The 22,334-nt window shown below is 32.9% G+C and overlaps 2 protein-coding genes and 1 pseudogene across 4 annotated transcripts; 2 read left to right on the forward strand and 1 right to left on the reverse strand.

Moving 5' to 3' along the window:
* The first annotated feature begins 3,015 nt into the window (after positions 1-3,015).
* LOC149161105 (potassium channel KAT3-like) lies at positions 3,016-20,099 on the forward strand. 3 transcript variants are annotated; one of them, XM_089436878.1, is made up of 12 exons: positions 3,017-3,471; positions 5,595-5,813; positions 5,936-6,094; positions 6,628-6,685; positions 6,802-7,116; positions 7,220-7,459; positions 7,541-7,639; positions 7,787-7,819; positions 17,556-17,738; positions 18,064-18,243; positions 18,426-18,501; positions 19,439-20,098. In XM_089436878.1, exons 1-12 carry the CDS (start codon positions 3,323-3,325, stop codon positions 19,762-19,764), a joined length of 2,037 nt encoding a protein of 678 aa, XP_089293004.1. In that variant the 5' UTR covers positions 3,017-3,322; the 3' UTR covers positions 19,765-20,098. The 3 variants fall into 3 exon arrangements, with proteins under 3 accessions (XP_089293005.1, XP_089293004.1, XP_089293003.1); XM_089436877.1 differs by having other exon boundaries at positions 3,019-3,471; positions 17,553-17,738; positions 19,439-20,096; XM_089436879.1 differs by lacking the exons at positions 5,595-5,813; positions 5,936-6,094 and having other exon boundaries at positions 3,016-3,471; positions 17,553-17,738; positions 19,439-20,099.
* LOC149161106 (uncharacterized) lies at positions 9,792-12,618 on the forward strand (annotated as a pseudogene).
* LOC149161107 (uncharacterized) lies at positions 12,882-15,715 on the reverse strand. Its single transcript, XM_089436880.1, has 2 exons — positions 15,036-15,715; positions 12,882-14,923 (listed from the first exon to the last, which is right to left on the reverse strand). Exons 1-2 carry the CDS (start codon positions 15,240-15,242, stop codon positions 14,765-14,767), a joined length of 366 nt encoding a protein of 121 aa, XP_089293006.1. The 5' UTR covers positions 15,243-15,715; the 3' UTR covers positions 12,882-14,764.
* Positions 20,100-22,334: the final 2,235 nt, after the last annotated feature.

A 22,334-nucleotide genomic window follows, 5' to 3' on the forward strand; every position in this document is an offset into this window, starting at 1 on the left:
GGTTGTGGAATATATATATTCAATCCCATTTTACTGTACACTTTTTTGTGATCCGGAATCCCCGTTATAGTCTCTATGTCGTTTAAATAGATTGCTCCCTCCAAACAAAAAGACTCCTAACAATACAACAGTATGCCCGTAAAAATGGGCAAGAAACTGATTTGAAATTAGAAAACCGGTACATTTAAAGAGCACATGTTGGTATTATCTTTTTTGGCGTGCAATTCAATTGATTAGATTCCAACTTCTGTGGTTCTGATCAAAGTTTGGTATTTTCGTTTTTATATAATTGTTAATGATGTGATGATGTTATGATAATTAGTATAGGTAAAGAGTACAGGTTGGTATTACTTTTTTTTCGCATTATTTTTTGAGGCGAGATTTCTGATTAAATTTTGGTGTCTTTCTTTTTACATAATTGCCAATAATGTGATGATGTTATGATGATGTGTGGTGAATTTAATGTGTAAAAAATATATTACAATTATCTAAACCAAAAGACAATATAGCTCTAACAAAAATTAACATGATATAGCTAAAAAACAAGTGAAGATGACATAGACCTAAAATAATTCTAGGGTTTGAAGTATATATATATATATAGATAGATAGATATATATATAATTAACTTTGTAAATATATATATATATATATATATGATGGAGTGAGCCAATTATTATAAATATATTTTATATAATAAAAAAGAATGTTTAATTACTTTTCGATATGATCTAATATAATTTCATATGAAATATTTAGAGATAAAGTAAAATAAAAATATGTGAGTAAGATGTTTAAACCTTATACTTTTCAAAAACATTTTAACACGTGATATCAACTTTATATATATATATATATATGTTGCATAAAATAAACTATCTAATGTAATTATGAATATAATATTTTAATATTATATTTAATTTTTTATTTTTATTGGGATAACATAAAATTTATTATTGTTAATTGAGCTACTCCAAACAGATGATTTTATAACACTCCAGAATATTTAAACAATAAAAAAATATACATTATTTTTTCCACCCTAAAATAGATCCGTGTTTAAATGAATGCTGATATATATAATAAATATATGTTATTAAAGTGTAATAAATTGATCAGTATTTCAGAACGAATGATAAACATGTCAATGATAACTATTTGGTTGGCTTATTATTAAAGTGATCATATAATTTCCTTTAAAAAATTCAACTTAATTGAACTCATGAGGTTGTTTAAATTCAGGGTCCTTTTAATAAGGACTTTGGTTTATATTATTTTGGAAAGTTGTACCGTGACCAAACACAGGGTAGGCACATTGCATGCCAATCAATTTCTCATCCATAAATAGGAGGCTAGGCTAGCTGTGTCCTCCAAATTCTATAATTTGAAACTGAGGGACCTGAAGCCAGGCTCACTAATAAATGATGTAATTATGTAATTGCACGATGGAAACTGAGGCCCACCTGTCGATGATGTAATGATGTAAGTGCCCGATGTAACTTTGTTTCAATTATTGACTTTGTTCATTAGAACGCATGGACTTGTTTTGTTATCTCCTTGGCTAATTGGAACGAGAGTGAAATAGAAAAATAAGGGTTTTCCTTTTGATATGAAATTAAATTGTAATAAAGGTAGTATGTGGTTTAATTTTTAAGAGAGATAAGTTTAGTAGCATTATATTTTTATTATGTTTAATTTTTTATTTTTATTGGGATAACATAAGATTTGTTATTGTTAATTGAGTTATTTCAAGCAGATGATTTTTTTGTTTGTTTGTTTGTAAGTTTGGTAGGATTACATCTTCATCAATTCTAATTTCTCATCCCGATTGGAAGATAACACAAGATTTGCCATTACCAATTGAATTACTCCAAACAAACATATTTTTTTGTAAGTTTGGTATGACTACATCTTCATCAGGTCCAACTTCTCACCCTTATTGGAAGATAACACAAGATTTTCCATTACCAATTAAACTACCCCAAACAGATTTATGAAATTAAACTATAATAAAAATAATATATGACAAAATTAGATTGTAATAAAAATAGTATATGATTTTATTTCCTAGAAAAAATGTTTTATTTCTTTGAAAAATATTTTATTTCTAATTTTCCCGTATAACTATAAAGTATATCTATTCAATTAAAATAACCGGATAAAATCTAAGTTCATTGAGTTAAAGTTTTGTTAATTAATATAGGAGCTTTTATCAAGTTTGAGATTACATTTATTTCTTTAATATGGGTTGTGGGTGATTGTGTTAGTGTTAATGATAAAGAGTATAATGGTAATGTTATTAAATCAAATACGAAATCTCTTCAGTGAGGAATGACAAATCTATTTATTTGTGTTAGTGTTATGAGTATAATGTTAATTTTATTAAGTAGATATTAAATTTTTTCAATGGGGAATGATAAATTTATTCATTTTTTTAGTAAAACAAAATAAAAACAGATTGTGTTTTTATTTGTGGGACAAAGAACCTATTTTAGTTTATTGATTTGACTACAATAATATATATATCTCTCTTAAAAAAAATACATATCTTTAATCATTAGACCTACTCAATTTCATCAATAAAAAAATAACAAATATATTTCTTTTCTTAATAAATACAAAATAAAAACCACAAATAAGATATTCTTGATCACTTATATCACACTAGGTTAGATCTCTCCAGAATCATACACATGGATATAAAACGAAAGAGTAATGAATACTTTCCCTCCTTTGAAATAAAAAGAATAAACAGAATTTTGCACTTTAATGATTCATACGAAGAAGCAGAAAAATGATGAAGATATTCTTTATGGATCACCAACGAATTACACACTAGGTTAGATCTCTCCAGAATCAGACACATGCACATAAAACGACAGAGTAATGGAACACTTTCCCTCCTTTGAAATAAAAAGAATAAACAGAATTTTGCACTTTAATGATTCAGACGAAGAAGAAGAAACATCTCAGTGCAACTGCGTATATTTTTCATTAGCCATTGCCCGTTGTGGGCGGAGAGAGAGTGAATGGAAAGGAGTCAGTGGGCACTCGAGGCATCGTGGGCATTAAATAAATGAGATGTCAATGTTTACCTACTTTCCAAGATTTTATTTCATTCCCGATGATGATTACAGTGTCATGTTCCAATTATTTAATTTTCATTCAAGATCAGCCGATCGTTCACATCATGCTTTCTTTTTCGCCTGCCGTAGATGTCTCTGTGCCACTGTCTCCTTAATTTAGTACCCATTTGAACCAGCTGAGGCCTCAGAGCCTAAACCCGAACGGCCTGTATAACAGAAGAACGGAGGAAGAGATCATGATGTCACGTCAAAGCGCAGCGACTTTGCATAGCTTCCCCAGTGGATTGCTACCTCCGCTGGGAGCGACCAGCGAACGATTTATATGGGCGCAGACTGAGCCTCGCCTGCATAAACATATTATTTCACTTTACAGTCGTCGTTACAGGTTTGTCTCTTGGGCACCAGGGTCATTCGTATTGCGTTTCTACCTTTCTTGAGTTTGAGATTTTGGAAAAAAAAATGGATAACCAAAGTCTATATTAATTGCAACTCTTTTTCCCCATATATCTTGTCTTTCGTATTGCATTTCCATCTTTATCGAGTTTGAGATTTTAAGAAAAATGAGATATTTTAGTGTCAAATTTAAGGGATATTGGATAAATTTTCTTGTATTTTGTCATATGGATTATTTAATTTTGTGGATTTTTATCTTTGGTGATGTCATAGTTGACTAACACTTGCTGGTTTTAGTCTAACTTTGTGTTTCGCCACATGGACTAACCACTTGTGTGGATCTTTATCTTTGGCGATATGATAGTTGACTAACACTGGCGTTTTAGTCTAACTTTGTGTTTCGCCACATAGACTAACCACTTGTGTGGATACTTTGTGTTTCGCCACATAGACTAACCACTTGTGTGGATCTTTATCTTTGGCGATATGATAGTTGACTAACACTGGCCAGTTTTGGTCTAACAAACAATCATTATTCCCAAAAAGTGCTATCAAAACTTAGGTCAAGAATTGGATACACACATAGACATTAGCTAAACCAACCCTCCTCATGCATTTAACCACATAAATTAACTGCCTTTAATAAATCCTTATGAATAACACCTTATGTTTGATTCCCAGCAAAATTTTCACACATTAAATTCATTTATTAAATCAAAAACTTATTTTAAATGACTAAAATTTATTATAAATAACTAAAATTCATTTAAAATCAATTTTAACAAATTATATTACCAAATTCTAAAAAACCAAATTCCGTTCCATAAAAATAATTTCCCAAAAAAACCCTTTAACATTTATACCTCTTAAAACATTTTATTGTACAAACCCATTAAAACACATATCATAACTTATAAACCTCATAAAATTTTAAAACATTTTAGTGTTAAAACCTATTAAAACCTATATCATAACTTATAAACCTAAAAAAATCCAAAAAATAAAAATAACAACAATACATACAAACTTCACATTTTATTAAGCTTTGCATCTTTGACAAATTTGCCATATCTCAAGTGTCAAAATTTATTAACAGCATTAATTTGTATGACTATCCTAAGGTACATAGGATAGTTTGAATCCATAAAATAATAAATCCAAGTCAATATTTATTAGCAGCATTAGTTTGTATGGCCATCCCAAGGTATCTAGGATAGTTTGAATCCACAAAATAATAAATCTAAGTCAATATCTTTTTAAATCAAGTTTAATGTTAAAATCCACTTTAGAAATTTGGGATACATGTTTCAAAAGTCTTTTTTTTTTCACATAGTTTTGTATGCAAAATTATGTAATCTCGCTTGTACGGCTTACCATGTTTAGTTATTGCTCCCATATAATTTTTTATTATTTATTATATATAAGATATTTTATAATTTTATTTTAAAAACTTTTAAATTATCAATAAACTATTAGTAAAAAAAAACTCATTATTATTTACTGCAACATTAGCTTTTACTTTTATGCTTGTAATTCATTGTAAAATTATTTACGGGTAGTCAATCAGACCACACAATTTAGATAACACACAGAAGACCCATTGGAAAATTAGTTTCATGTAGTCAGTTGAACCACACATTCAGATAATTCACAAGATTACAAAATACCCATTCGAAGATTACACACCCAGATGACCCACAAGATACCTATTGGAAACTTAGTTGCAGGTAGTCAGTTGAACCACACATTCAGATAATTTATAAGATAGCTGGTTAGGTCTTACACTTAGGATAATAGAATTTGAGTTTTGCAAATTCAAAATTATTTGAAAATTGTGAAATAATATCAGTAGTTAACTTCGCTCATATTTTTAAATTTTCATAACAGATAATCAACAAAATATTTTGTCATATGAAATTTTGGTATTTGGAATCGATTTGTAAGAGCCTTACTAATGTATTGATGGTAACTCATTACGTCTTAAATCTAATAAAACTGAGAGAATCTAAAAACCATATATATATATATATATATATATATATATATATATTCTCCTTGGAATGAGGAACTGATAAGAGTAACTAACTGTGGATTTGCTGTGTCTGTGTCGTGTAGGTGGTGGCAGAATTTTCTGATCCCTCTAGTAATTTACTCAGCATGGATTTCACCGTTTGAAACAGGATTCTTGCATGAACCCATTCCTCGTGCTCTGTTCATTGTGGGTAACATCATCAATATATTTTTCGCCATTGATATTGGTTTGACCTTTTTCGTTGCTTACAAGGACAAGTCCACAGCTCTGCTAGTATACGACCCAAAGAAAATTGCCTCCAAGTAAGCAAAATATATATATATATATATATATATATATATACTCTTTCCTGGGAAAACATGTCACTACTGGAAACTACGCCTATGATATAGTTTTCAATGTGATTAATGGGCTTGAGTGGCAGGTATCTACGTACATGGTTCCTTTTCGACGTGTCCTCGACATTTCCTTTTCAAGCTTCTTCCTTACTATTTACGGGGAAATTTGGTTCGGGTTTAACATTTAGTTTAGTTCACATCTTAAGGCTTTGGCGACTGCGAAAAGTTAGTGCTCTCTTTGCCAGGTACAGAGATGTTATGTTGAAGGGGTTGAATTTAATTTTATTGCAAATTTCAGTGCTCTCTTTGCCAGGTACAGAGATGTTATGTCGAAGGGGTTGAATTTAATTTTATTGTATATTTTAAGAATATTTCGAAATTTTGTTAGAGAGGTTAAGTTTGATAAGTGAAGTTAATTGTTTCATTATTTCTTGTTAATCAAATTTCAAAATATTTCTAAAATCTGTAACATTAAAATGTAAATGTTGAATTTAAGTTGATTGTAAATTCTAGGAATATTTTGATGGAAGAGAGTCCAATTTAACTAGGAGAAGTTAATTGTTTCACTAATTCTTATAAATCAAATTTAGAAATATTTCCAAAATCTATCATTAAAATAAAAAAAGCAAAAAAATGTTGCTCTTCCCTCTTTGTTTTTGAGTAACCTGCACTGATAAGGAAAATAGAGAAGTATAATTAGCAAACTACATTATTGGATATTGTTCAAATGTCTGAATTCTGGGTTAACTTCTCAGCTTGCTGCACTCTTGTATTGTAGACTTGAGAAGGACATCAGGATAAATTATTTCTGGTTGCGGTGTATTAAGCTCGTTTGTGTAAGGCATCGGACAAATTCTACCAAAGACTAATTTGTTCATACTTGTTGAGTCATATATTCCCTTGCAGATAATATTGATTGATCAATGCCTTGATTAAGTCTTTTGCTCTGCAGACTACCTTGTTCACAATCCACTCTGCTGGTTGCTTCTTCTATCTCATTGCATCACGTTATAAAAGTCACAGACAAACATGGATAGGTACTCACCCTAATTTGAACAAACTCGGTCTCTGGGATTGTTACATAACTGCAATTTACTGGTCAATCACTACTCTATCTGGTGTTGGTTATGGAGACCTGCATCCTGAGAATACAGAAGAAATGATGTTTGATATTGCCTACATGATGTTTAATTTGGGCCTCACTGCTTACTTGATTGGCAACATGACCGATCTCCTTGTGGAAGAATCAAGCCGAACCAGAAGATTTGTAAGTGCCCTCATGTCTGAAATTATGTATTTATCAGAATATTTTCTGAACAATCTAAGTGATTCTAATTCCTAATTGTTTTTAATGGCTATAATCAAGGCAGAGAAACATTATTGCAGCTGCTTCAAATTTTGCTGTTAGAAACCAGCTTCCAGATGCATTGAAAAACCAAATCACAGATTATTTGTCTCTTAAATTCAGAACCGATGAATTTCAACACCAATGGATATTCGATTCCCTTCCAAGTGCCATTCGTTTGAACGTTCTTCAGTATTTATTTCTCCCTGTACTTGATAAAGTTTATTTATTCCAAGGAGTTTCTTCCAGCTTCTTGCTCCAGTTGGTAAGCTGTGTTATTAAATCTCTGAAATCATATGCTGTTTTGCATGCATGGAATTAATTCTTTTTTCCGTACTTGATTCAGATATCAGAGATTCAAACAGGGTATTTTCCTACTGGACAAGACATTGTTCAGCAAAACGAGGCGCCTACAGAACTCTATATCGTTGTGTCGGGAGTAGTGGTATCACAATAGCTTAAATATTATAAGAGCCACTTTGCAATTGATCGATTAGTTCTCATAAACTTTAACTCCACTTTGCAGAAATTGTTCTTTTGAAGGATACCATTGATATACTAGTTCTCATTTAACATTAACTTCATTTTCCAGGAATTAATATTTTGCAGAGAAGGATGTATTCAGGTACGTAAACGCCATTATAATATGCTTATACTTCGTTTGCATGAAAAGTATGTTTATTTGATTGTAGAAATCAATCCCTAAAAAGAGGTTTAATAGTGTCTTTTAGAGGAAGTAAGAAATTTAATATAGGAAAGATCAGGGTGCTTTGTTATTATTGATACATATTAAGATAAAGTCATTTTAATTCTGCATCATTTTTTTTTAAATGCATTCTTTTAAAATGTAAAACATAAAGAAATATTTGTATTTAGATTCAGAGTTAATGGTTTTTAATAACATAAATTTTACATTTTTATATATAAAAATATTTTTAATTTTAATTTTATTAAACTTATATAATTATAATTATATATATATTATTTTTATTAAAACTATATATATTTGAAATATATATATGTTAATGTTTTATAAGAAATAGATATAAGACTTATAGATAGAATTAATTAAATATATTAAATTTTTATATGTTTATTTTTTAGATGTTCTTAAATATTATAATTATAAATATGAATTATTATTATTTAAATTTATTTTATTGTGATGAATTTATTATTTCAAAGAATTGTTTGTAATTTTATTAATAAAAATAAAATTAAAATATAATAAACTAAATTAAATTGATTTATTTATTTTATTATTATTATTTTTTCAGTTGAGTAAAAATTATATTTTATAAAGGGAAGGAGAGAGAAGGGTCATTCTTGGTCCTTATGAAAAAGTAGTTTACAATTAGATAAATAATCAAGCAATTTATCTAGCCCTCTAGAAAGGTTTGGAGCTTGCTAGTGAACAAAAATTTGCCAGCATCACTCTCTAGTGCGACCCTATGTTAACTATCCATCAATTCGCCAAAGCCAAGAAGGCTATTTTCTCTAAGTCTTCGTCTCTAATCTAAAGAATCCATGCTTCAATTTCTAAAGTTGAGTAGGTGGACTTCTTTCATATTTACATAGATTCTATCCATCAATTCACCAAAGCCAAGAAGGCTATTTTCTCTAAGTCTTCATCTCTAATCTAAAGAATCCATGCCTCAATTTCTAAAATTGAGTAGGTGGACTTCTTTCATATTTACATAGATTAAAACTCTAAAACAGATGAGCTAGCAAAAGGAGGAGTTGATATGAACCAAGGTATTATAAAAATAACCTATAGATGGAGTCCTTCAATTCCTTAAACGACTTTTAATTTATTTAGTATTTGGATCGATAGGGAGTGATTGCATTTCTGCACTCTCCAAGATATGGTTTGAATGGGATTATTAAGAGGGTACCCTCCCACATTCATTAGTGGATAGCCGAGCCCATATTTTCTGGTTGACTCCTCCCTTTTCTTGACCTTTGTATTGCTTGGATCTCTCCTAGTGGCACACACCGACGAACATGTGACATCAACCTTCGACCTTGTCCCTCCCCTCAGTCTTGTCCTTTCATTTCCCTCTAGCCCTGAGTTAATGCTGTCCACCTAGATTGTGACATCTTCCCTCATGTGCATGATAATGGACCTAATTCTCCCATCCTACGATGGGATCAAGTTATCTCCATCCCGTCCTAGTGAGAATGTTGTAAAGATTTGACTTCAATTGTCTCAGAATGGCTTGTGCCAAGGTTCAGGGTTTAATTATATATCATCTCCTAGATGTTGTCTGCTTCCACATTCACCCTTCCTCGTTCCTCAATCTAATGATTGGAATTCTTCCATTTTGGGTTGTGTGCTTTGGTCACTCCTCTTCAACCTTCGTCATGGTTTGGTGGGAAATTCCTTGCAGATAATTTGTGTTTCAAGCTTTTAGAACAGGATGGATAGTGGCTTAGACCTCTAGGATTCCATTAGCGCTTTAGAACTAATTGATAAAATCCCGGACTCCACCTAGTCTCTGGTTTCCTCAATTACTAACCTCGAAGATATGATCGAGCATTAGCGAAGGTCATTCAAACTCTTTGTTGAAGTCAAGTTATTAGCATGCCACGCTGATATGGAGGAATCTTTGGGCAAGCTCAGTGAGGAAATCGTCAACTCAATGCTCGGGTGGCGGTTTTGGAGGTCTCAACATCTCAAGAGGGAAAGAATGATAGTTGGTGGCAATGCCTCTAGCGCTTGTGTGGACAAAACTAGATCTTGCAATGTGAGAGACTCAAAAGTTAACAATTGTGGCTCATGGTGATTTCAACTCCCTATCTCATGAGGTAGCTTTTGTCTTTGGCTTTTAGTATGTTCCATCTATATTTATTTTTGTAATGATGGTGTGTAAGTTTTGCCTTTTTATGAGGTAGATTTTGTCTTTGTCTTGTAGTATGTTCCATCTATATTTAATTTTGTAATGACGGTGTGTAAGTTTTTCCTTTTGCTTAGAAATTTTTTGTTTCCAAAATTAAATCAGTGATGGAGGAAGCAAGCATTTTGCTTACTTTGTTGAAAACTTTCTTTTTATATCATATTCAAAATGTAAAAGTTCTAATATGAATTCCAATTTTTATTAATATAAACACCTTTAACTGTTTGGTTGAAAAAAAAATTATATTTTATTATTATTTAAGTTAACATATTAGTTTCTAACCACTGTCACATCTTCTTTAAATAACCCACTTTATATTTTACACATATACTACAATATTTTCCATACTAAATTGTAGTACCCAATAAATGATGTTATTGTAAATAAACTCTATTCATATATATAAATGATGTTATATTTTTTATTCATGTATAAATATAAAGGATGTTACTTTAAATAAATTTTATATTAAATATATATTGATATAGAATTAATTGAATATTTAATAGTATTAATAATTTAATCTTATTTTAAGTTCATTAGTTTTATGTTGGGTAATTGAGATGAACTATCATAAACAAATTTTATATTAAATAAATCTATGGAATTAATTCGAACATTTAATAATATGTTAATAATTTAACAATAATTAATAATCAAATTTATTTTGGATAATTGAAAAAAATATTAAATTCAATTTGTAAATGATATAATAAATTTTATTATAATACATCATTGAATTTGAAAATTAAAATATATATTCTTTATATAATATATAAAAAAGTTTTTTAATAAAAATAAATAAATTAATTTTTATTATATATATAATTTTTTTATAATAATATATTATAATAATTTAATATATTATTTGTAAAAATTAAATTAAAATAATAATAAATATATTTTTACACCATCATTTGAAGTGAACTCCCTCTTTGCCGACGTGTCATCCTTTGCTGATGTGTCATCCTTATACACCACCATATGATTAGATGTTAGACGATTAAGAAAAACACAGCGGTTCGATCAAGAAAAAGTAGTTACAAATATTAGTTGATGGCCATGTTCATAGTCTTTGCCGTAGCAACGGCTTCAACCGTCGCGTAACTTCCCAGAGGTAATTCTACAGTGCCCCAACCCATTATGTTTTATTTGCAGTTTGTTTCCGGTCGAGACTCCCAACAATTTTCCAACTGACGATGAGATGATGGAAGAAGGGTCCCCTGCTGGGAAGTGGAGAAAAATGACGCCCAGAGGCCTCTCGGAGACGGACCTGGACGCTATTCGTGAGCTCCTGGAGAGCCTGGTGAGTCGGCAGCAGAGGTTTTTTGTGGATCTGCTGGATTCCATGGAGTGGAAAGAGGAAATCCGCGAGCGGATTCGTCAAGAAAAGGAGGAAAAGTGGCGGGCGGAGGAAAGAGTGCAGTGGTTTTATTTAATAATGCAATGATTGTTTTAGCCAAGAAGCTTGTCGATGGTGACTCAGGGTTTTGTGGTCGCGACCCAGGGTTTTGCGGCGCTGAAGAATTTAAACCCAAACCAACCACCGAGGGTTCTGACCAGACTGATCACGACGGTGGCGTAATTGTTCCCAATTTTGGCGGTGGTGGCGGAGGGCCAAAGAAAAGGTCAAAGAATTGGAAGCGAGCGGAGGTTCTGCGGTTAATTAAGTTTAGGGCTGAGATGGAGTCGAGATTTGCCAAGTCCGCTCGGTGGGCGGTGCTATGGGAAGAGCTTGCCGAGCTTTTGGGGGCGGAGGGTATTAAGCGCGATGGGAAGCAGTGCAGAGAAAAATGGGACAAGCTCATGGCAGAGTTCAAAGATGTGAGCGATGGCAATATTTACTTCACCAATCCACCTCTAAGTGTCGAAAAATCCAAACAAGATGGTCTTGGGGCGAGATTTAACATTATAGCTTAGAGTAATGTATGTTCATGATGTTGCCATCACAGTGAAACAATTTTTGTTTGATTGCAGATTGAAATATGATGATAGGAGCCAAGTAAAACAGCTGAGTTCCTTTCTGACCTTTTAACCAAAACATTATTTATTTTTGTTCATATCACGAGAGTGAAAGCAATTTAAGGTAATTTATGTTATGTTCAAATAATTAGGATTAGTTAAAGCAATTTGTATAATTCATAATTTATATTGTTTACAGCATTGTCGTTGCAATGAGAAATTTCCATTGCGTTGAACACAGTCTTATCATTACAAACATATTATTTTAAAAATGTAAAGGATTAGCCAAACATGTTTTTAAATTTTTGAATAGATACTCGAGATTGAGGGTTTGAGCCTGAGAGCGACCCCATTTTCCCTGAACACCCTCGCAAATTAGCATAGCTCGGTTAATGTTTATGTCAGACTAAACAACTAGTAAACTATAATAAATATTTACGAAGTAAAAGCGTTCATAGCGCAAAAAAAATCTAGTTCAACTGTTGGAATAAGAAATATTAACATTTCTGGAACAAGACGACAAAATCTTATGGAGAATATAAAAATAAGAAGATCATGCTTTTCATCAACACAAAGATAGGGAAATACAAATACCCAAAGAAATTCATTGAAACTATATATATATATATATATATAAAATCTTGGACCGAGTCTAAGAAACCTTACATATGTTGGAGTTAATGCTTCCATTCCATATTTGAGAAATTGGTTTGTGATGGTTGAGAAATTCTCTCAACCACTCTCTCTAAATTAGGAATAAGTTGGATCTCAAAAACTCTATTTAATAGAGTGATCTGAATGTAATCTGTGTGTGTGAGTGTCTTTGCACATACACCATTTGTGCATAATATATGATTGAGGTTTTGTGATTGTGTGATTTTAGTTGTTTCTATCATGGTATTAGAGCAATAGGTCAGAGGCCTGTGTGTTGTGTGGTTGCCTCTTTTGTGAAGAGATCGTAACAGCCCTTCAAGGAGACCGTGAGGCTGTAGCAAATCAATCGCATGCATGCTTGTCCCCGAATCTGTGGAGGCAGTTTGTTAGCGAATGTGCTCATGATCTGCGGGCTTATGATCAATTTCGGAATCCATGTTGGAATTGAAAAGAAGCCGACCTGTGCTGCGTGCTGGTGAGGTGCGAAGTGTGCGCAACAAGTAGAGAAGAGCATCGGATTAGTGTTGTGTGCGGCCAGTGGTTTAGGCAACCATCAGCCAGCGATCCATCAACCAAAGAGTTTAGACCATGGATTACCAGAGCCGAGATCGATTCTCTCTGTTACGCTTCTGGTTCTATTAATTGCGGCCTCCAATTTCGCAGCATTGCAGAAAGTTGGGTTGATATATGTGCAATTGCAAAAGAGTTACAAAGTAGAACAATTGCCGATGGTAAAATAGGTTTTTTTTTGTGCAATTGTTGTCACAGAAATGCTTATGGCGTGGAACAATCTCTGGAAGAAATGGTTTTTCACCGAATAGAGAGGCTGATTTCCAAGGGGGTTGATGTAAACGTTTGCTACATGCAGGAGTTGTGCAGGAAATGGGAAAAAGTCGAGCTGCAACATTTTCTTTGGGTGTTTATGCAATTGATGAAGACACTCATCCTGAAGCATTTTTGGAGAATGGAAGTATGGGATTATCTGAATCAACAGATGTTGAGTACAAAGATGGGTCTCTTTCTGAAGCTACTCAGGGAAAAGTTGCTTCATTACCATCATCCATAACTACAGGAGGTAAAGAGACTATTGCGTGGATGCTAGCATCACTTATGGAGGCAGTGCGCACCACTATAGCATTTATGTATACTGCCATGCACAATGGCTCAAATGGGAGAGTAGGGCCTACATTGATATCTTCAGAAACATTTTGTTGGGATGCAATTATTTTTTTTAGAATCAACCAGAAGTAGTATGCTTGGATGAGTATTTGCATGGATCAAGTAGCAGTAAGGCTCAATATGGATGGTTGTCCAGATAGTATGGCAGTTGCGGATCTAGGGAAGGATCCCTCATTAGTGGTAGACGTGGAAGTGGTTTCCTAATGAGGTTATGCGACAGATTGGGATGCTGTCCAGTAATTGACTTCGGGAGGTCCTTGATTCGGGAGTTGAGGAAGAGAACTCGGGAATCCAACTTGCCAACTACACCTTTCCGAGGGTTATGAGGCAACTTGATGGAGCATCTACTGATAAGCTTGATTATTTTGTTATTTTCATGTAATGTAATCATTAAGGCGGGATGTTGGAGTTAATGCTTCCATTCCATATTTGAGAAATTGGTTTGTGATGGTTGAGAAATTCTCTCAACCACTCTCTCTAAATTAGGAATAAGTTGGATCTCAAAAACTCTATTTAATAGAGTGATCTGAATGTAATCTGTGTGTGTGAGTGTCTTTGCACATACACCATTTGTGCATAATATATGATTGAGGTTTTCTGATTGTGTGATTTTAGTTGTTTCTATCAACATAATGGAAATACCCAAAAAAAAATAACCACAGAGGTTCCTTGCAAGCCCGTAACAGATCTTGCCTAAATAATTACAAATTTCGTTCTCAGTGAGGCTTCAACAAAATTCAAACCCTGGCATGCTCCAAATGCCATTAACACATTTAACCGAGAAGGGGAGTTAACCATCGTGAGAGCACTGTGTGCGGCTTAACGCGAGCAGACCCCTATGACTGGTAGGAGATTTCAGTATGCCAAAATGGCTGAGATTACACCCCAAACAGGAAGGAGTTGCCATCGAACAGAAGAATGGGAGGGGAGCCATATAAGCTTACTTGGAAAGACTTCAGAGGCCCAAGCCCCGTAAGGATGAGGTCGAAATCCTCTGGAGGCTTTTCCATCAACGCGGCCACGAGCCCTTGCCAAACCTGCAGAGCATAAACCACAAAAGAAAACAAAGACATTAGAACTTAAAAAAAACTGAGATCAAGCCTGAGCTGACATTAACAGTAGCGTTTTTAGAAAATAAAGTAACCTCACCTGGGTAATTACAAAAGAACTCCCTATCTTGAGCGCGAAACCCTCAAGCAGCACTCGGAACGATCTAACTGCAACAGGAGGCATGCTTGTAGCACAAGCACCACTGCCATGGACAGAGAGCAGAGCCGGTGCAAGGAGGAAAGGGTAGAATGAGCCGCAAAGCCAGACCTGGTAGAGGGTAAAACACCTAGAATAACCCAGAACCATTGGATCAGGGACCGACAACCTCCTCCGTAGATGAGGTGGAGGATCCTGAGGTTCACTGACAGCTCCATTGCATGTATTAACTCTGCTGGTCCGGAGAAGTGTATGCCAGCGATAACCCGGTCACACCAAGCTCGAGATAAGTCCTGAAATCTGAGCTGGAGGGGTGGACAATAAATCCAAGTGGATAAGGACCTGTCCTCCACTATACAGAAGATCAATTCATAAACAGATCATTAACGATTGAAATACTCAGGTCTCGTGTGGTATATGTTGCACATCCGAACAATTAAGTTTTCAGCTAAGGATTTGATGCATTTTCGCAGTGGATAGTTGCATGGGGACTAACACAATTAAATAAACCAAATGCATGTTTATTGTGTGTAGCTAATAGTGATGTGAACCTTTATATTTAATTTACCATAAAAAAAATAACAATTATTATAATTTCCAAAGTTATCAGAAACACCATTCAATTACTTTTTATTACACTTAATATCTCATAGTACCCACTCATACATAGTTGCATACGTTTTTTTTGTTAGTTTACTACATTTTTTAAAAATAATTATTTTAAATATTAAAATATAACTTATTATAAATTGAAATTTAAGAAAAAAAAAAGCAAGGTTATAAGTGTGAAATTTATGTAAAAATATTATATAAATTTAGATATTATTTTATATCAAAATATTAATATTTTGTTGAATAATAGATATTAGTTTATATTTATCTTAATTTTGGATTGATAACATAACCCTAGGAGTCAAGCTCTACTCTACAAAATGAAATTGCAAATGTGAACATGAAATTTATTATTAAATTTATTATTCATAATCTAAGAACCAATGCTGAATTAAAAATAAAATAATGGTTGCAAGCAAAGGTGGGAGGGGTTTCTTACCATCACTCGAAATAGCCATTGTAACACTTGAAAGGCTGTGCCATGACAATGGCCTCCAGGATCTGGTTAACCAACACAACCATGGTCTTCGGGATTTGGTTAACCAACACAACCATGAACTCAAATTAAATCGTATTAACAGTCCCAAAAACCCTAGGAGTCAAGCTCTACTCTACAAAATGAAATTGCAAATGCGAAGAATGAGTGGACCTTGATGATGGTTATTACCTCTACTTAACTACCATAATCTCCATTGTTGGTAATGATTCTGAGGACCCTCTACTTAACTACCATAATCTCCATTGTTGGTAATGATTCTGAGGACAAGGGCAGTCCTTTGACCATAGCTCATAGACCATAGCTCAAGATCTATTAGACTTGTGCTCAATTCTTAGTCTAGTATCTACATTATGTTTGATTCTTTGAAACAATGTTTATTGTTTGGGTTTCATTGCAGCTTGAAGACTCTTGTATGTGATATGTCTTAGCCCTATTCAAAGTTGTAAAGTGTGTTTTATGATGATCTCCTTGGTACTAGACAAGATCTATTAGACCTGTGGATTTTAGTATATGGAACCATTTATACTTATGTTCCCTGATTAATTCAATTTATGCCTTATAGCGTTTCCTTTGCAACAATTGGTGCAAATACTAGTTTAAATTATTCAAACTAAATTTTATTAATTGAATTTAATAACATATTTGTCAATATGAAACCTTGTGTAAATTAACAAATCCAAAATTCAAATCCCTAAAGACTGGAATTGACCTACGTCTCCCAAAGTATGGGACCAGCCATATAGCCTATTCCTCAGACATATTGATATATATACGCAGTCTTCCTATTATCCCCACCTGTCCCACATTTTACTCCAGATATCTCTTTCCCCAAACACCAAGATAGTTATTCCACCTCGCAGATAGTGTTTGTGTTGTGATAAATTAATATATATACGCAGGCTTCCTATTATCCCCACCTTTCCCACTTTTTATTCCAGATATCTCTTTGCCCAAACACCAAGATAGTTATTCCACCTTGCAGATAGTGTTTGTGTTCTGATAAATTTGGTGGTTATGCTTATTTTGTCCTATGAAGTCTCAATCAAAATTTAGGCCTTTCATTACTATTATTTTTTTCAAAGTTTCATTTGGATATTTTTATTTACTCTAATTTCCATTCAAATTATATTATTTTATTTTACGATATAATTTTATAATTGACCTCTACTCTCAATTTCAAATTTAAATTTAAAATTAAAACTAAACCTTTTAATCTTGAATTTAAGCCAATTAATCTTAAAATATTCTATCATATTCAGTTAAGCATCATTTAAAATGCAGTCTACACTACGAAAACAATCTCATCCAGGTTTTCAATTTATTTTTTTGTAATTGTTTTCTTGATGCAGAAGCTTGTAAAAACAGAAACGGGCGATGTTTTTGGAGAATATGGGGTCCTTTCTAATAAGCCACATGGGTTTAAGGCATCAACAAAGAAGCTCTCGCAGCTTCTGTGGTTCAGCAGCAAGTCATTATTGAGAGCCTTGGAATCAAATCCCGAAGATCGCAGGATCGTGATGACTAATCTTTCACGGGTTAGCAACAACAAAGAGCCATAATACATTTAATCAAGTTAAATTATAATCAAGTTAAATTTATGCATATGTATACATGTTTTAATGAAGTTTTAAGGATGTAATTAATGGTTAGATGGGGAAGTTTGGTCTAGCATCTTAAATCCCCTAAATCCCCTATCAAACTTACTGATCTTGTTCATTTCAAACTTACTGATCTTATTCATCTTGCAGTGAATTCCAAACAAAACTATCTATAACTGCTACTCTATCCATGATTTCTGCAGTTAAAAATATATATATACATAATCTGATTACATATTTTTGAATAACTTTAACGTAACAGAAGTCGACACAGTGGGAGGAGCCGCAAGAGCTTGATCACAATTCCATCAATTGCACTGTCCATGAAAAAAATGCAACTCTTCCTTATGTTGCCATGAAGGGAAACGAGAAACTCATGAAGTATTTACTTGAGTCTGGAAGGAATCCAAATGAACCAGATAACAACGGTCGAACTGCATTGGTATAAATTCTATAAACCATTCTTTTGACTGGATTGCTGTCATTCAAATTTTTATTTCAAAGTTCAAACATGTAAACAGTCTCTGCGAAGCTGAATTTTCATACCAGAATGAGCTTTTGAATGTATGCAAAAAGTTTTATGACATGACCTTTAACATGGGTGCTGTAAATTATTGTAAACAGCACATCGCAGCAGCGGAGGGCTATACTAAATGTGTAGAGACATTATTGGAGCATGGAGCGAACGTGAACAGCAGAGGTGATTGTTTAAGCCAAAACTGACGTCGATGGCCGATTCTGGCCTTTACTACTTATGAAGCAAACTCAATGGTTGACGTTGCTCTATGTTTGATCGCTGAAGGAATTTGCAATTGAGATAATGTCTGCATAAATATATGAGTTCACAATATATTGTGGATCAAATGTTTTTGGAAGTAAATATATAGCCTGTGGAAAATATTTGAGGTTGGAGTGTACTGTCCATTCATCTTCATCATTTTTTCAGGGACGTTAAGTGAATGCTTCACTCATTAGGGACATTTTTAGTAGTTCTTTAAAGATGGTGGAGTTTACATTCAAAATGTCTTAAATTTCCCCACTATATAATTAATTTCCCAACCACCATATAATTATTTGATGGAAAACAATATAAATTTAAATTGGGAAAACTTTCATTTTCAATTTCTATTTGAATTTATGATCAAAATCAAATTATGCTTATCAGATGCCTGAAATCTAAATCTACAATCTAGATAAAAATGTCTAGATTGATAGCAGATTTGTATATCCAATAAATAATGCCAATTACATGTAAGCATATGGATACTCAACACCCACAAACATTAAAAAAATATAAATGTCTATATTGGTTGATATTTTTTTTTTACTATTATTTTTTTTACTAATAAGAAATAGACATTTTTATGTTTTTGTTGATTTTCTAGAATTCCAAAAACATGAGTATAGTCCATAATTTGATCGAGCCCATATCCATTAAATTCCAAAATATTCTAGAAATCAGCAATATACATAAACTCAGAGATAAGATGCTACGAATTTTGCCATAGGAATAAAGGATACCCAATACCCACTCACAATAGAAATAATGGTCACAAGCAAGTTGTTTTTTTTTTTCCAATTTTTTTTAAGATTGATTATGACAGCTCCATGATAATAATGTTGCTTAAAATTTGCAGATCTAGAGGGAAGAGTTCCGCTGTGGGAAGCGATACGCGGAAGGAACGATGGTATTGCTCAGGTTCTATGGGATAAAGGGGCACGTCTGAACAATGGAGACGAGGGCAGATTTCTGTGCATGGCTGCACAGAGATCAGATATTGAATTATTACGGGCTTTGTTAAAATATGGTGCAGATATAAATGCTCCTAATAAATATGGCGTAACTGCTCTCCATGCAGCAATCTCAGAAAATCGTTTAGAAGTTGTGAATTTCTTAGTGCAGAAAGGAGCAGACATGGACAAAGGTGTGGGAGAGAACTGTTATAAGCAGAAGAGTTCATGAGAAATCATGTTAATTCACAAAAATCCATCAGGGAAAATGAATTTAGCGTTAAGGCAAATATCAAATTCTATTCTAATCCATAGCAATTTGTACCTCTTTCACCTTAGTTTCATGAGATGACATTATATTTAGCCATTTCATAGATTTCGCTTAGTCTTTTCATTAGTGAATTTAGCCATGCCATATATTTTCTTGTACGCTTTTCCAGAGGGGATTTCAAGACCCTTTCAATATTCTCTTCCCAACTCTTATGTGTTTTTTCAACAGTTTTCTACACCAACTATCTAATTTTTTTGAAAAGAACATAAATCAATTAAACATTCTTCCCAGTCAAGTGAGGAATTTTAAGGTAAAACGACATTTGTGAACTCCATAAAGGATGATAAACATGCTGAGAAGGTAGATAAGAATTTTGAAGTAAAAACATCATGTGTATACTAGAGTTTTCAAAAATGCCATCGTGATCTCGAAACATAATAGACGTAGCAAAGGCTTGTAACTGTTAGTAAATGGAAGCATTATTAATTCATATGCATTGTAAATACATATATGGTGGAACATTGTCATTGTCTAAATGTATAGGCCATAAAATCCATTTTAGTATCTCACTCAGTGTGTAGGTGATAAAATTCTTGCTTTAATACCTCGTTACATCTCAAGTTTCATTTGGAAGCTAAAAGAACACCTTAAGAATTTTAGTGGGTAAGATGGTTATAAATTAAATTAATTATAAAATCTTACTACTCATTGAGTGAGTCGTTTTTAAACTCTTAACCTTAGTGAGTGATTATCTATTTTCTTTCTCATTTTTTGGAATAGCTTCCTTTCTTGATTTTCTTGTTTTATCTTCCATATCTTTCTTTTATTTGACATTTCTTACTTGAGCTCTTCCTTTGTCATTCTTTACCAAAATCCATATCTTCCTAAAATCTATTTAATTTATTCATTTTTTCATCTTTTACCTTCTAGCTCTTGGTTGAAATTTAAGATGTTTTGAAAACTCACACATAATCATTATCACTATCCAAAGTCACAAGCTCTTGTGCACTATTTTTCTAAGTTTGTTTCAACATTTAGAAACATTCATTCTAATAATGTTAGAGAGTAATATTTGTATGGGATACACATATAAGAATCATGCACACGACTTATGTGGAACACACATGTATATGAGGGTGTATATTTGTATGAGAATTGGTGTTTAGGAATGAGAGTGTATATGCATCCACAAAGAAATTATGGTAAGGAAATACTTATAATTTATAATAAATTATTTCAAAAAGTGATTTGGTGACAATGTATTAAATTCACATGCACTATTATTATTTTCAACATACAATGAATTTAGAAAATTTCCATATGATTGTTACAAATTAGTTTCATTGTGGGTTCTTTTAATTACGCTATAGATTAATCTAATTTATGCAAGCATGATATGGAATTTTTTATTTATCGAGATTATCCAAGATCTTTTCTTTGGTGATGTTAACAGAATTGCGTGAAAGAGCATGTAAAACCATATGTGTAAACACTTAAAGAAGAAGAAACATAAACAAGACCATAAAAATAATGCACACAAAAGTTTGATAACAAAGTTCATCTAATGTGTACTAGGTCTCTGAGCCCTGCTTCAATAGTGGGGTAACAGTTTCATTCATCTAATCAAAAGAAAGGTAATAGTGGGGTAACCATTTCATTCATCTCATCAAAAGAAAGGAACGTATATGGAAAAATACATCAATATACCTTCACTCTTGGGAATGACTTGAAATCTCACTACTCAGATAAAAACAATCACAACACCAACATGTCTCTCTCTTCTTGCTTAGACTTTTGACTGTAAACATGATCCACTTCTGAAATGCACATTGTTGTCTCGAACTTCTTTCCTAACAATTAATGAAAAATACAAGTTTCTTCCATGACCCTTAAAATCCACTACTTAGATGCAAAAATTGATTGCACCATTGTGATCCTTGTGAAATTCTGGTTAAAATGAGTATAAACTTAACCCCATTCTAACACTATCAACTTTGGCCCCATAGGGAATCTATAAGATTCTTCTCATATTCTACATCACGAATATTTTATGGGATATTCCTTCAAAATATTCTTTGGAATATGCTACGAAATATTTTTCAAAATATTCTTATCTCAAAAATAATTCCAGCACGAGGTTCCACAGGCGTTGTTCCTCTGCACAAGGTTTTCTTTGGCTCAAGTTTCGTCCCGTCAATGCGTTGTTAGCCTCTATGACTTGGTGTTCCGCTTGCTACCGTTTGAATGGAATCAGTGGAGTTGTAATAGTCGAGTGTCAACGGATTTTTCAAAGCTCGCTTGAGGGGCCAATCAGTTATCGCACTATGTATATATTGTTGGTGGATAGAGGGGTCGGGGGTTCAAACCCTACTGACCCCACTTGTGATGTGTATTTTTAAATAAAACAACAAACGCTCGCCATAATGTTGCCACTCGACCATAATTGTTTGACTGTCAGAATTTGTATTGTCATTTTGGGTTTACTTGTTACATGTGACTAATGTTGTTACTTACTTTTTATTGTCACCGAT

Source organism: Pinus tabuliformis, chromosome 5_2 (genome assembly GCF_031772625.1).
Source record: "Pinus tabuliformis cultivar Carrire ecotype Pingquan chromosome 5_2, CPIR1, whole genome shotgun sequence".
NCBI classification, from domain to species: Eukaryota; Viridiplantae; Streptophyta; class Pinopsida; order Pinales; family Pinaceae; genus Pinus; species Pinus tabuliformis.

What these genes read in the sequence shown, in the direction of transcription:
- LOC149161107 (XM_089436880.1), bottom strand. Translation starts at nt 15,242, where the DNA reads ATGGTTCTGGGTTATTCTAGGTGTTTTACCCTCTACCAGGTCTGGCTT. An exon ending in GTTCTTTTGTAATTACCCAG is followed by an intron (nt 14,924 to 15,035) that starts GTGAGGTTACTT and finishes TATGCTCTGCAG; the next exon opens with GTTTGGCAAGGGCTCGTGGC.
- LOC149161105 (XM_089436877.1), top strand. Translation starts at nt 3,323, where the DNA reads ATGATGTCACGTCAAAGCGCAGCGACTTTGCATAGCTTCCCCAGTGGA. An exon ending in ACAACGGTCGAACTGCATTG is followed by an intron (nt 18,244 to 18,425) that starts GTATAAATTCTA and finishes TATTGTAAACAG; the next exon opens with CACATCGCAGCAGCGGAGGG. An exon ending in AGCGAACGTGAACAGCAGAG is followed by an intron (nt 18,502 to 19,438) that starts GTGATTGTTTAA and finishes TAAAATTTGCAG; the next exon opens with ATCTAGAGGGAAGAGTTCCG.